Raw genomic sequence first — 14,968 nt, forward strand, 5'->3', positions numbered from 1 at the left:
TGTATTTTGGGTTGCCTGACAGAACATGCGAAACCAGTGCGGGCAAGAGTGTAATTTGACACTTCGAAGGATGTATTTTGGGTTGCCTGACAGAACATGCGAAGCCGGAGGGGGGCAGTCCGTTTCTTCATAAAAAAGGGGGAATAACTCAAGCAAACTCTATACCTAAAATGAAAACTTTAAGAATTATCGAGGAAGAACTTGAAATAAGAAAAAACCGGTGTCCGGAAGTCACAGACAACTTCTACTAAGTTAGAAATTGCGCTTTTTTCTCATTTCAAGTTCTACCCCCATAACTCTTGGAGTTTTTATTTTAGGTATAGGGTTTGCTTGAGTAACCCCCTCTTTTTATGCGTAGCATTAACTGAAAGAATAAAAAATAAAATGATTAATTTGAATTGTCCAAGTTCATAATGTCTTTTAATACTTCGTATTGGTAGGATCGAAAATTAAAAAGGTTTTTTTAGAAAAAAAACTTTTTCTGCAAAGATATTCAACAAAAAATGTGTGTCCTTGTCGGCACCATTTGACTCGAGAACTGTTGAGTTTTTTTCCAAGTTATGGCATATGGCTGAAATTCTCTTCAAATAAGCTGTCTGTTGATACTTGGTGTGAAATAAAGAAGCGTAAATTATCAGCACAAGATTAAGATTAATTTTCCATAAACGTCTAATAGGCCACCGTGTTGTATCACCCTGTATTTATACATCATAAAAAATTTGATTTGATACGGCGTTAACTGAACTGGAAGATGAACTGAAAAGTGAGAAGAACATTTGTAGATGGCACTGTGTGGAGAAATTCGAATGATTTAGGCCCGGTGCACACATCCGACTTTTGCAGTTACGACACCCGTTGCGGTATCGTACCTATTCAATGCACACTACATACGACACCGTCGTGGTTGCGGAGCCGGATCAATTCACTTCAATGAAGAGCTCAATATCCAATTCCCTCTCTGCCATTGTGCGAACTCACGACAAACGTCGTATGTGTGCGCAGGCCAATTTGGAATAGAGTACTGAGAGATCGCATGTACGACTGCGGCACAGTTGCGGCCTAGAGGGACATGCTACCAAAAAACGACCGTATGCTGGCAGTTACGACGTCGCAACTACACGGCCGGTAGTGTGCATGCTCCCATTTGATTCTTTGTACCACAGGCCGCAAGTACGACACAGCAACGGTGTCGTAACTGCAAAAATCGGATGTGTGCACCGGGCCATAGTCTTCTTCGTTTGCAAGATCTCCTCGATTTCATGTGCCCCTGCTAATGAAATCGGTTTCATAACTCGTAACATAACTCGAGTTCACCTGAATGGATGATGAATTCCGTAGACATAAGAATTGACGTTGCATCATCAACTCGCGAAAAAAAGTACTCATCATAGTAATTGTTTGAATTGATGAGGCAGAAAAATAAAACAGAACTATATTCATTTAGTTTCACATTCTGTTCATTTTGATTTCAGTTTCAATTTAAATGGTTCATCCAAAGTAATGGATGAATTTCGTACAACATCTTACGAAACAACATTTCGAATGAATTTTTTACCAATAAACAATCGCCGTATTCTTTTGACATGTCTTCAGCAGACTTTTCTCTCTTTGTAATAAACCAATAAACAATACGAAAAAAAAACAAACTCTTCGTATAGTTTCAAGAATATGAAATTCTCCGATCTATTTTTGTTTTCCAAAAAACCAACATCCAATACCCAACAGTGTGATGTTTTTGGTCTTGAGGCACTACAGAACTTCTCATTTAAGAAACATATAACGCGAAGAGCTGAAATTTCTCGAAATACATTTATATCCCAACACAAATACTCATACGAAATTTCTTCAAGATCGGTTAACTAGAACGCAAAACATTGAGAAATTCACACTCACAAATTTCATCAAAATAGTACCAGTAGAACGAAAACTTAGTGAAGTGCCAAGAATTTCAAATTTTCTTATGAGCAAGTATATCATAAAGAGTTTAAATTCGTATGGAACCACGATCCGAACATACATACAAAATTTCATCAAAATCGGATAAAAATTTCATCAAAATCATATCGCAATTTCATCAAAAACGGACTAGAAGAACGCGAGTTATGAAAATCCAGAGAATTACAGAAAATTCATCCAGATCGGTTCACTAGAAGGCAAAATATTGAGAAATTCATATTCACGAATTTCATCAAAATAGTACCAGTAGAACGGAAACTTATCGTAGTGCCAAGAATATCAAGTTTTCCTATGAGCAAGTATATCATAAAGAATTTAAATCCTTATAGAACCACGATTCGAATATACATACAAAATTTCATCAAAATCGAATCAAAATTTCATCAAAATCATATCAAAATTTCATCAAAATCAAACTAGAAAAACGCGAGTTATGAAAATCTAGAGAATTACAGGAAATTTCATCAAGATCGGTTTACTAGAACGCAAAATATTGAGAAATTCATATTCACGAATTTCATCAAAATAGTACCAGTAGAACGGAAACTTATTGAAGTGCCAAGAATATCAAGTTTTCCTATGAGCAAATATATCATATAGAGTTTAAATTCTTATGGAACCACGATCCGAATAGACATACAAAATTTCATCAAAATCATATCAAAATTTAATCAAAAACGGACTAGAAGAACGCGAGTTATGAAAAGTTTTTGCGTATCATTTTTTTGCGGTTTGTAGTTTATTTTGAGGCTGGGAGGAAAACTATCGTATCTCATTCAAAATATTTTTGATATGTGCGGTCTGATAAGAAAAGTACTCATACACCTCTATCTGTATCAGTCAAAATCCACACTCAGATCAATCGTTGTATTAAACGCAAAAAAACGTTTAAACAATTTTCTAGGATTAAATGTTTTGTGTTTACCTTCTCAAAGCCTGAAATATCCATTACAAAGTGAAAACGATAATCAAGAAAAAATGACAGCTTTATCTAGTTAGATCCAAAACAAACATTTGCGATGTAATCATTGTTTTAAACTTTTTTAAATATTATAATGTTATGCTCGGTGGAACCTTGACTGAACGTTTAGTCCTATAGCAGTTTGTCTCTGGATACATTTTGGTTAAGTTGTCACTGGAACATCCACAATCATGACCAGAACTTCCAGTATTGGCAAAACAAAAGAGAAGTACAACTTTGATGATGCACTAACGCTCACAGGTAAGTCAATTTGTGATCTTGAATTCCTTAAATATTCATTTTTAGGATTATTAGGAATTTTTATAAATTGTGAATCATAAATTGAAAAAATTAGTTTTTAGGAAAATGACGAAAGTTTGAAAAAGTCAACACATTTTAATGAAGCTAACTGAAAAAAAAATGTCCACTATTAAATTTACAAAAAAAAAATACATTCGTAGCCTTTAAACCTCACTGATCGTTTTTTAAATCAAGAAGTTAGCTCATTTCAATAAAGTGAACTGAAAAAAATATAATGTCCATTAATAAAATTTTGTTGGAATTCATTATTAGCCTTTAAAATATATTGATCGTTTTCTCGATCGAGAAAAAGTCCAATTTTTTTATTGAATGTTTTGGGTTCTGAATAAATATAAAACACGTTTTAAAACTCGACTGTGAAAATTTTAGGGAAGTTAAAATATCTAAGAACGGTTGATTCATCTAGGAAATGCACCGAGTCTTAGATAAAAAATATCAAAAAAATTTCCTAACGTAATAACATGATATAATCAGCTTTCCCTTGAATGAAAGTGTGAAACATTTTATCAGCTCCTTCGAAATTGATCTGAAATATAATCCATAAATCACACAATGAAATATTCCGTAAGTGATTGAAAATCCATTGTATTCAAATGAAATCGTCAGAGATAAATCTTTACGAGTCTTTCGATTAAGATATACAACAATTGGATTTACGTAACTTAGGAACCAAGTTGATTTATTTTATTTTAATGTAGGGTCTGTAATTATCTCTTCTGTTTTTGTCGATAAATTGTTTTTGTTTGTAAGATAATGAAGTAGGTTTAACCTTAATTTCATGAAGGCCAGGTAGATTATCTAAGGCTTCCAAGAAAAAGAAGAAGTTGGGAAAGTACTTCCTGATTTCTCTTACAGTTTCGAAGTATCCCAAAACTCTCTTCTCAAAAATCATAATAAAATGCAATGACACGTTACTTTCAACTTTCATCTATATGCACTTCTTAGAAAAAGTATTACTTATAGTTTTTCGTTTTCTCTAGAAAATTTTTTAAGGTAGGTTTGAAAGGTTAGATTTTTCTTTTTTTTGAATTCTTCATCAGTAAGTCTCACCCAATCATTTAAGACTCGAAATTTCAGAGACTTGGTCACAAGTGCACAGAAATAAAAAGCTCTTAAGTTGAAAAACATAACTGACTCATTCAATTCCTTGAAAATGTTGCATCAACTTATTGATTCCAAATAATTTTATCAACAATGAGTCAACTAGGTATTGCATGCTCGTGGCATTTCTTTGTTGCAGTGTCAAATTTCAGTCTTCAATCATTTTTTTTGCCAAGGGTATGTTGGCTTAACTTCTGACTTAAATTAAACCCAAAACCAAAAATCCAATTACAATTCTTGTAACCAAGCTGGGAAATGACCTGATTAGGAAAAACCGTCATAATATTACGGTCATTATGGCAAGTGGTGCTATCCTGCTAAAACCACTTTTAATTGAAAGTAATATTCACCAAATAAGCCAGGTTTATCATTATCGAGCTCAAATTCGATTTTGTGAACGATGTTTTACTTGTTGCAAAGATCCAATAGGTGAAGCTGCTCTATCGTCTAACACCCCATGTTCACCAAATCCTCATAACGCAATGCCACTATGGTAGTCCAAATGGTACTCAATTCAAATGTTGAGTTCATTGTAAAGCACTGTGGGCAGAAGATTACCCCAATTGTAGCAAATTTTATTCATTGTGCAATAATATTACTCTGGACTTCAAGGTCATATTGGCGAACGCATCTCCTTTGTGCATTTCAGATTGTTTTGATCATATGATCTATAAAAGATCATAATGCAACGTGCTTTCATCCGAAAATAAAAATAAATCCACAATCTATTTCCTTAGAACACGTGAGTCTCATTCTTTTCGACGTTTGTTTATACTTAAGACTGACCCTTGTAATTTTGATCGGTCCATGATGTTAAGCAAGTGCTATATTTTAATCAAATGATTCACAGTATTGCAACAGTGCCACATTATCAAGTTTAAGAAGGGTCGGAGGTAGTTCGAAATTGAACATTTCCTAATTACAATTAAAAGTGCGAAGATAGTGGTTATTTATGCTTTCAAAAAAAGATTAAATGTAATCAACGTTGGATTAAAGCTTGAAATAATAAACAACGGGTGTCATAAATTTCAGAATGATAAATTGCGTCAAGTGCTGATACGAATATGTGACTTGGTGATTAAATTTTGAATCGTTCTCTATTTTAATACTGCACTCTGATAACGATCTGGGATTTTGTTTATTTGACGTGATGACATCAACATCGAAAAGAAAACTACTGTTTTTGGTTTATTGATTTCTCTATGGCTTCCTCCAATCTCAAAAATCTAACCATCACATATAACTATTTGGCCTCTGACATTTTTGTGTTTGAACACAGAGCAACTCATAAAATAGAGATTACTCTTCTATTCTGTGATTTTACTCGATAAATACTCTGTGATTCAATGAAACATAGATTAATATTATCTACCCAAAATATTCTTTCTCTTAATTTCAGGATTTGGTCTCTACAATGTCTACCTTTTCCTTACAATCGGTGGATTCTTGATGTGCGTTATCATAGAAACGATGTCCATGATGTTCATAGTTCCTGCAGCTAAATGTGATCTCGACCTGAGTTTATTCCAACAGGGTCTCTTATCATCCATTAGTTTCTTCGGAGTTGTATCGTTCTCTTACATATGGGGGTTTCTGGCGGACACAAGAGGAAGGCTAGGCATCCTCAAAATTAGTCTTTTTACCAGCTTCATCACTAGCAGTCTTTGCAGTATAGTGGGGACAAGCTGGTTGTTTATTGTGTTGAGGTTTATAAACGGAATGTGGTAAGTAAAGGGTGTTTTTTTTAGAGCTGTAGAACTTTAAATTGCAATAAAACAACGATGGATTATTCGATTGACATGAATTTTATTTATCCGCGAGATAATCTTGTGGCATTACATTTTGAATATGATTCCTAGCATATGACCGCCACGGCTGGCTCGGATGTAGTCCAATCTGGACGTCCAATTTTCGATGACTTTTTCCAACATTTGTGGCCGTATATCGGCAATAACACGGCGAATGTTGTCTTCCAAATGGTCAAGGGTTTGTGGCTTATCCGCATAGACTAATGACTTTACATAGCCCCACAGAAAGTAGTCTAGCGGTGTTAAATCACAAGATCTTGGAGGCCAATTCACAGGTCCAAACTTGAAATTAGGCGGTCACCAAACGTGTCTTTCAATAAATCGATTGTGGCACGAGCTGTGTGACATGTTGCGCCGTCTTGTTGGAACCACAGCTCCTGGACATCATGGTTGTTCAATTCAGGAATGAAAAAGTTAGTAATCCTGGCTCTATACCGATCACCATTGACTGTAATGTTCTGGCCATCATCGTTTTTGAAGAAGTACGGACCAATGATTCCACCAGCCCATAAAGCGCACCAAACAGTCAGTTTTCTGGATGTAACGGTGTTTCGACATACACTTGAGGATTAGCTTCACTCCAAATGCGGCAGTTTTGTTTGTTGACGTAGCCATTCAACCAGAATTGCGCTTCATCGCTAATGGACGTAGTGCGCGATACGTATTCCGCACAGAACCATTATTTTCGAAATAAAATTGCACTATTTGCAAGCGTTGTTCAGGCGTGAGTCTATTCATAATGAATTGCCAAACCAAACTGAGAATAAATCACTTGACAGCTGTTAAATCCGTCGCCATCTCGAACAGTAATGCCAACTTAAAGTTATATATCTCGAAAAAAAACACCCGTTAATTTCGAAACATTACTCTGTTATAATTTTTTTACGCTCGTTCTCCAAAAGGAACGCTCAAAAGCTCTTTTTTCCTCTCCAATAAGACGATTTTCAACCTCCCAGTTTCCTTTTTCAGCATAGGCGGCGCTTCTTCAACGGTCTACGCCTACTTGGGCGAATTCCACAACGATCTTCTCCGTCCAAAAATCGTGTCGGGTGTGGCCACCTTTGTCGCCTTCGGTAACATGTACCTTCCAGGGATGGCCTGGCTCATTCTGCCCCACGGCTGGCGAATGGAAATCGAAATGTTAGACCTGGAATTCAGGCCCTGGAGACTGCTACTTATAGTCTACGCCCTACCAAGTCTTCTGTTCCTCCTCATGCTGTTGATTTTACCGGAGAGCCCTAAGTTCTTGATGACCCAAGGCAAGACTAACGAGGTCTTGGAGATTCTGAAGACAATGTTCAGGGTGAACAAAGGATTTGATAGGGAGGATTTTATGGTTTCTGAGATAATATGGGACGATATGAATGTTGCCCCATCTAATAATATCCTGAAGATGATCTGGAGACAGAGTGCTCCCATACTAAGGTCCCCTCTTCGTATTAAGACCTTCGCTGTGTCCCTTCTTCAGTTTGGAATTTTTGCTTCGTGAGTTTCTACAATATTTTATGAGCTGAACGATCTCGTAAAACATGTTGTTTCATGAATTTATGTTAATAGTAATAATATTCGCTAAATAATAGTCTAGAAAACCTTATAATGATAACAGCTACACATTCATTTACGTGAAATATCTTTCCAATTTAATGCAATTCGAGGCCGATTTTGGATAATTTTTTGGGCCCACCTTACGGTAGAGATCTTTGTCCTATTAATTTTCGGAAAATAAATTGGTCATTGCATATGATTTGCATTAGTAGAATATTAATTAAAATGTAAATATTCCGATAAAGACAGAATACTTGAGATACTGATTAGACACTTATTTAAAAAAAATTGATAGTTAAATTTAAATATTTTTCCTTATTTCAGAACTTCTGGCATGATAATGTGGTATCCCACAATTCTAAACACGATGTCCCATTTTGTCGAAGTCCGTCCTAATGATGACTTAACCTTCTGTAAATCAATTCAATGGGAGCAAGCTCAAAAGAATGTTACTTCTCTGAACCAGGTAAGAGCCAATTGGAAAAAAAAAATTGGTCATTCCAAAATTTCTGGTAAACTCATAAGCAAGGCAATTCTAAGAAATATACATGCCCGTATATCATATAATCCACATAAGTTGCTAGAGTAAAAGATACATAGCATCGAAATAATATATAATAAATAATAATATTTCAGATCTTATACCTTCAAACCAAAGAATATAAAATATCACTCAAAGCTCCAAACTCATAAGAGAGAAATATATTTCAAAATAAAAAATGTTGAATCTCAAATCACTATACCAGAGTACATATAAGTAGAAAAAGTACCGAAAATTGGCCAATGAAGCACAACATATCTATTATGCATCCTAATTTATTGGAACTTTCTAAAATAATGAAAATGATACCCAACTATCAAAACATTTAAAGCATTTTAAAAAAACTCAGGGTCTTGAAGTAGTAATTTGAGTTTTGGAAAGAAAAAATTGATCGATAGAAGTCAGATAAGGGGAATAAGGTGGCTGCTTATTAAGTTTTTCAATAGTTGGAAAGTTTTATCTTCTAATTGATTGTGTATTTTTTCCAGCATGTCTTCAAGGAATGCAATGATTTTGTAAAAACCGAAGTTTTTATCATTTTACTGGTCATTGGAATGGTTTACGCTATAATGTACATCTGCATAGGACTCCTGATAAATGTAATCGGAAAGAAGAACCTCCTCTGCACTTTCATTACGCTAGGAACAATATCCGGCTTACTGTCCCAATATATTGTCGGATACCAGTTGATTCAGTCTTTGATAGGTATTTTCATCATAGGAGGAGTAGAAGTGGCTATTGTGAATGCCATTGTGGTGGATCTTTTCCCTACCCAAGTCAGAGCAATGGCATTAGCAATGTCTTTGATGTTTGGACGACTTGGAGCAATGGTTGGCACTAATATTGTTGGCCCAGTGATATACAAATACTGTGATTATTTATTTTATATGTTTGCAGCTGATCACATAAGTAAGTTTTTATGATTTGAGTTGTTGAACATATTTGAAACAATTCATAAGTTACATTGAATGGAAACTTCTCCTGTGTAAGTTTTTTATGTACTCAATTGAATTTTTTTTTCAGTACTACTGTTAACAGTTTTCCTGTTGCCATCGAATCTGCCCCTTCAAAAAATGATGGACAATGAAGCTTAGCAAATATCGAAAAACTAGGAATTAAATATTTATTTTTATGAAATTATATCCAATTATTTTGGATTTTTAATAAGTCCTATTACATTGTATTTGTTTATTTACATTATTTAGGAAGATACTCTCATAGAGTGCAACAATTTATTACAGTAATTATACTGACAAGGTTACCCTTACCCAAATAAACTTTTTTAATTGTAATGACAAAGTACGATCTTTATAGATGAAATCATCTGTATAATAAAAATCTTTTTGATAAACTTACATAATCTCAATGCTTTATTTCTTCAAATTCTTTAAATGCCCTCATCCATGCCAAAATGAAAAACAAGGGTTCTTAAAAAGTTTCAAGCCTTTAAAATAGTTCTTGACCTCATCTTTAGGATAGGGTTTGACTACTAAACAAGTAGGTATGTTTTCAGGTTGTTCTATCCATAACTTATGCATAATATTATTTCTTTCAAGAATCTCATGCAGAGATATTATTTCTTTCTCATTTGATATTTCAAGAACAACTTTGTGCATGCTATCCAAATTTTCTAAATATTTTTTTGTGTGTTCATCATCATGGTACATATGTGTTACTGCAGTTACTGCATGGCAAGCTTGTGCGATCACCGCACCAAAAGGCCAGTTGAAATCCTTGAGCAGTAGATCTTTACGAACAACAACATATTGGACAATGATACTCATGTTATCTGGAAGAAATTATTTTGAATCATACATACATTCAGTGAATCGCAGAATAGAAGCGTAAAATTATATTAAATAATTGAAAACAAATATGAGAATTTTTTTAAACAAACTCACAGTCTATTTTTCAAATATATAAGATATACCTGATATACTATTGAAATTGAAAATCTCTCCAATATTTATTTTAAATTCGAGTAATAAATAATACAAGTCCATTCAGGAATTATTGACATCGAAGTAGGCCATGAACGTCTAGTCGAGGCTTTATTTCTGGTTACAAAAATATCACTAAAAATTGCTATGGTTCATCATAGAAATAACCAGTTTAAATTATTTTCATCATTTTTGTATCCGAAAGATCCTGAATTTTCGAAATTACGAAGGGACGCATACAGTCATGATTTCATAAATTGAAATTCAGATTATATAACGTAAAAATATGGTGAATGCTATCTCATTTCAAGGAAATCCAATGAAGAGATATGTATTCATTTAAGAGTCGCCCATGAAATATCCCATTGAAGATCATTAAAATATGCATATTCCTTTTCACCAAAGGCTCTTCAAAAATTGTTGCATTACTGATAGACACTGGATACCAACCTGCTTTCAAAATTCTTATCAAATAACTCTTATGGATCATTTTAACTGGTGAAGAAAACAGAAAAAACTGGTTGATAAATTTAAATAGTGTAGCTTAGTGAATGGAAGAGCCATATCATAATAAGACAGAAATAAAATTCAAAGAATCCATTTAGTATATGAAAAATTTTGACATCACAGTTGTACTGTAACTTTCAAAATTGGAACCAATTTATCAGCCGATGTGTAAATTACTTTCTAAAGTCACTATTTATTGAAACTGTTCATGACATGAATGATTGATTTAACTTGTATGAAAAATAGAGGTACTATTTGTACTCGAGTTTTCTGTTTTTTATTGAAATGCTTTTATACTAGTTTCTATTAAATTACATAAATTATTTTGCCCATAACAGCTTTAAGTCACTCACTAAAAGCATTTTGGCATGAAATTATTTTTAATTTGTAAATTTTAAAATTTTATTGCATTCTATTATTATCTTCAAGTGGGTAAGAGGTGAAGAAATTCTTCAAGTTACTCTTCAGAATATATTTTTCGATAAAATACTCAGTAAAAATTCTATGAAGCAATTGGAATTTATTAGATTTTTGGATTAGTCATTGAAGAACAAAAAACAGATATAACAATACTTAATTTCAATATAGAATATAAATAAACTATAGATGCAATGCCAAGACTTTGTTTAGCAATCCAATTATAAAATAATTCTATAAGATTTATATAATCATCATGATCACCACTGTCAAAACAAAACATCCAGGTAAAAATCCAAATATCCAGCATTCAAAATAGTGCTCCTTCTACTTTTACCCTTGAATATACTTGAAAAACATTTTGTTTACTTTCTAGAGTCCACTGTTGAATAATGCTGGCATTTTCAAATAACCAAGTTTCCTCCAGATAAATGAATTTCACATTTTGTTGCAAATATTCTCTGTATTCACCATAAAATCGTACTCAACTTATTATTATATTTTTCTGTTTATCAATAAGAATTTTCCTTTTATTAACTGTTTTGAACTTGTAACCAATTAAGTTTATGTAATGTTGTCTTTGATTGATTAAAATCCAGATGATTTTTGGTCAAATTTCATCCAGGCTGATATATTGATTACTTTTGGCTCGGCTTTTGGTAACAATCAAATCATTCAATGATTCTTTGAAGGTGAAATCGTATTGCACAGGTTTTCTTCCACTAATAATCCAGGTAGTAATGACTTGCCTTCTTCTTTTTTCAAACAGTACTGTGAAAAATACTCAAATAAACTATTCAATGTGTGTTTGAAATTGATACAACTTTTAAGTTTCAAAATTTCTTCGATCAAAACAAACTGAAATCTAACCTCCTGTCAATGACATTTCCAATGCCAACCCGAAATCTGCAATTCGAAATGTTACTGAATGAGCCAGTACCAACTTAATTTCGATTTTCCAAAGCCACCCGGGATGTCAATAATTCCTGAATGGACTGTAGGTTAAATTTTGAATTGATAGATTATCTGTGGTAACATTGCGACTTTCTATGTCAGATACTTTTTTTCCAAACCGAATTTAGATAATCTAAAATGTTTCTAATGTGATTTTAGAATTTCTAGACAAATTTCAATACTTATTTACGAATGGTTGTAGAAAAATCAGTAAACTATAGTACAAGTTTATTATTGAACATTAAATTCTTATAAGAACTGAAATAATAATCCCGTTCGGTGTTCTCATCTGTCTATCGTAACTGTCAAATTAAAAGCTAATGTTAGAAAATACAGAAAAGTGCTAGTATTTTCTTGTATTTCAATAATATTTGTGATAACTCATTAAAATATAACAATGGTAACGACACTTTATACTTTGAAAATATAATTATCATTACCATTAATCTTAATGAATGAGTGAATTTTGTTAATTGACACTTTTGTTGCTCAGGTGTGACTGCTTTATCATCCCAAACCGGGTGGTAGCACGTGCAATAAAAAAATTGATAAAAAATATACTTTTTCCTTATTGAAACTATTCATGCTTTTTCCTGAAGCAGAAAAATACCATTGGATTCATTTTCCACATTTTACTTGCAGTAGAATACTCTGTTTGATTTGGAAATCGATCCACAATGATTCAATCCATTTTTTTGTTTTCACCCTGCAAATATCTAATAATTACAGGTATCCCTCAACCCAGTTAGAGTATTGAAACATGAAGCTGAAGAAGAAAGGGCCGAACTTGCTCGTCTCTCCAGTTTCGTTGGGGCCATAGCTATTGGAGACCTTGTCAAAAGTACATTGGGTCCAAAAGGAATGGACAAAATTTTGGTTTCTAGTGGTAGAAACGCTGGAGAAGTAGTAGTTACAAATGACGGTGCAACTATATTGAAAAGTGTAGGTGTTGACAACCCAGCTGCAAAAGTATTAGTAAATATGTCCAAAGTTCAAGATGATGAGGTTGGAGATGGAACCACATCAGTTACCGTTTTGGGTAAGTAGAATTAAACACAATTACTTCTATTTTGAATATTAATACTATTTCTTTATTAGCTGCTGAACTTTTGAGGGAGGCCGAGAAGCTTATCGATCAAAAAATTCATCCACAGACCATTATTGCTGGATGGAGAAAAGCAACTGATATTGCCCGTAAAGCACTTTTAGATGCTTCAGTAGATAACAGTCTCAACTCTGAGAAATTCCGTGAAGATTTAATGAACATTGCTCGTACAACTTTGAGTTCTAAAATTTTAGCACAACATAAGGAACACTTCGCTTCACTTGCTGTCAATGCTGTTTTACGTCTTAAAGGTAATACCTTCATTCATTCACTAAATTTCCAACTTTTTCATTTCAATGTGTCCTAGGATCTGGAAATTTGGCCGCCATCCAGCTGATAAAGAAAAGTGGTGGAACCCTTGAAGATTCTTTCTTAGATGAAGGTTTCCTGTTAGACAAGAAACCTGGTGTACATCAACCTAAGACAGTGGAGAACGCCAAAATTCTGATTGCCAACACTCCAATGGACACAGATAAAATCAAAGTGTTTGGTTCTCACATCAAAGTAGACTCTATGGCTAAAATCTCTGAACTTGAATTGGCCGAAAAGGAGAAAATGAAGGACAAAGTGAACAAAATTCTGAAGCACAATGTGAACGTTTTCATCAATAGGCAATTGATCTACAATTACCCTGAGCAGTTGTTTGCTGACGCTGGCGTTATGGCCATAGAACATGCAGATTTCGATGGTATCGAAAGATTGGCTTTGGTCACAGGTGAGGGATTCAGTAGTTCAAATGTTAAGAACAAAAAAATGAAAAAACTGATGATTTGAAGTCAGCACCTTATGTGCAATTGTCAAATTAATTATTCATGTGAATAGTTTAATGTTCAATTAACCTGCAAATTGAATTTAATTATTTTTTTTACCATAGGTGGAGAAATTGTTTCAACATTCGACCATCCAGAACTAGTCAAATTGGGCACTTGCGACTTAATCGAACAGGTCATGATCGGTGAAGACATCCTTCTAAGATTCAGCGGTGTTCCCAAAGGTGAAGCATGCACAATAGTCATTCGTGGGGCAACTCAACAGATCATCGATGAAGCAGACAGGTCGATACATGATGCCTTGTGCGTATTGACTGCTACTGTGAAGGAATCGAGGGTTGTCTTTGGTGGTGGTTGCAGCGAAGTATTGATGGCTCTCGCTATCACCAAAGAAGCTGTTAATGTGCCCGGAAAAGAAGCTGTAGCAATGGAGGCTTTTGCAAAGGCTCTTCTTCAGCTTCCAACAATCATAGCCGATAATGGTGGTTACGATTCGGCCCAGTTGGTCAGTGAATTGAGAGCAGCTCATAATAAGGGTGAAAAAAGCATGGGTTTGGATATGTTGAGGGGTGAAATTGGGGATATGAAAGCCTTAGGTATTACCGAATCATTTGTTGTTAAGAGACAAGTGTTATTGTCGGCTGCCGAAGCAGCAGAAGTAATTCTTAGGGTAGACAATATTATAAAGGCTGCACCAAGAAGGCGTGTAGAAGATAGAGGACATTGCTAGGTTTATGTGTTCAGCCGCTTATTTTCATGTTTATTTAATACTGTAATCAATCTCAAATCTTTTTTATGTCACTACAAGCTACTAATAAAACATTGACCAAGTATTTATTTTTCTTATCAGAAATTGATTATTAGTTCTACAAAAGATCATTTAAAACCTTTCCCAAAATATAAAATTATATTTTCTTGACTCATTCCAATATAAATTTTTTTTGGAAGTATTGAGGAAATAAAAAGCACCATATACGTGGTGTCACATTGCATAGGAAGGTTTAAAAAAATCAACAAACTTTATATTTCCTTTCAAAATAAA

General features: G+C 33.9%; 2 protein-coding genes and 1 long non-coding RNA gene across 5 annotated transcripts; 2 read left to right on the top strand and 1 right to left on the bottom strand.

The window, feature by feature from the left end:
* The first annotated feature begins 2,791 nt into the window (after positions 1 to 2,791).
* On the top strand, positions 2,792 to 9,599 carry LOC123675966 (synaptic vesicle glycoprotein 2B-like). Of its 3 annotated transcripts, none has more exons than XM_045611571.1 (6): positions 2,792 to 3,178; positions 5,739 to 6,063; positions 7,117 to 7,632; positions 8,017 to 8,158; positions 8,722 to 9,142; positions 9,257 to 9,599. In XM_045611571.1, the coding sequence occupies exons 1-6, from the start codon at positions 3,109 to 3,111 to the stop codon at positions 9,325 to 9,327; spliced, it is 1,545 nt and encodes a 514-aa protein (XP_045467527.1). In that variant the 5' UTR covers positions 2,792 to 3,108; the 3' UTR covers positions 9,328 to 9,599. The 3 variants fall into 3 exon arrangements, with proteins under 3 accessions (XP_045467527.1, XP_045467528.1, XP_045467529.1); XM_045611572.1 differs by lacking the exon at positions 2,792 to 3,178 and adding an exon at positions 5,290 to 5,314; XM_045611573.1 differs by lacking the exon at positions 2,792 to 3,178 and adding an exon at positions 5,389 to 5,413.
* On the bottom strand, positions 9,343 to 10,227 carry LOC123675967. Its single transcript, XR_006746836.1, has 2 exons — positions 10,135 to 10,227; positions 9,343 to 10,022 (listed from the first exon to the last, which is right to left on the bottom strand). It is a non-coding gene; the product is annotated as an uncharacterized LOC123675967 (long non-coding RNA).
* Positions 10,228 to 12,172: 1,945 nt separating this feature from the next.
* Positions 12,173 to 14,757, top strand: LOC123675969 (T-complex protein 1 subunit beta). Its single transcript, XM_045611576.1, has 5 exons — positions 12,173 to 12,451; positions 12,781 to 13,090; positions 13,150 to 13,407; positions 13,464 to 13,871; positions 14,031 to 14,757. Exons 1-5 carry the CDS (start codon positions 12,449 to 12,451, stop codon positions 14,654 to 14,656), a joined length of 1,605 nt encoding a protein of 534 aa, XP_045467532.1. The 5' UTR covers positions 12,173 to 12,448; the 3' UTR covers positions 14,657 to 14,757.
* The last annotated feature ends 211 nt before the right edge of the window (positions 14,758 to 14,968 follow it).

This window comes from Harmonia axyridis, chromosome 3 (genome assembly GCF_914767665.1).
Source record: "Harmonia axyridis chromosome 3, icHarAxyr1.1, whole genome shotgun sequence".
NCBI classification, from domain to species: Eukaryota; Metazoa; Arthropoda; class Insecta; order Coleoptera; family Coccinellidae; genus Harmonia; species Harmonia axyridis.

Coding starts and splice junctions, on each gene's coding strand:
- LOC123675966 (XM_045611571.1), top strand. CDS start 3,109: ATGACCAGAACTTCCAGTATTGGCAAAACAAAAGAGAAGTACAACTTT. Junction 7,633..8,016: donor CAGTTTGGAATTTTTGCTTC/GTGAGTTTCTAC, acceptor TCCTTATTTCAG/AACTTCTGGCATGATAATGT. Junction 8,159..8,721: donor ATGTTACTTCTCTGAACCAG/GTAAGAGCCAAT, acceptor TATTTTTTCCAG/CATGTCTTCAAGGAATGCAA.
- LOC123675969 (XM_045611576.1), top strand. Junction 13,091..13,149: donor CACATCAGTTACCGTTTTGG/GTAAGTAGAATT, acceptor TTTCTTTATTAG/CTGCTGAACTTTTGAGGGAG. Junction 13,408..13,463: donor TGCTGTTTTACGTCTTAAAG/GTAATACCTTCA, acceptor AATGTGTCCTAG/GATCTGGAAATTTGGCCGCC.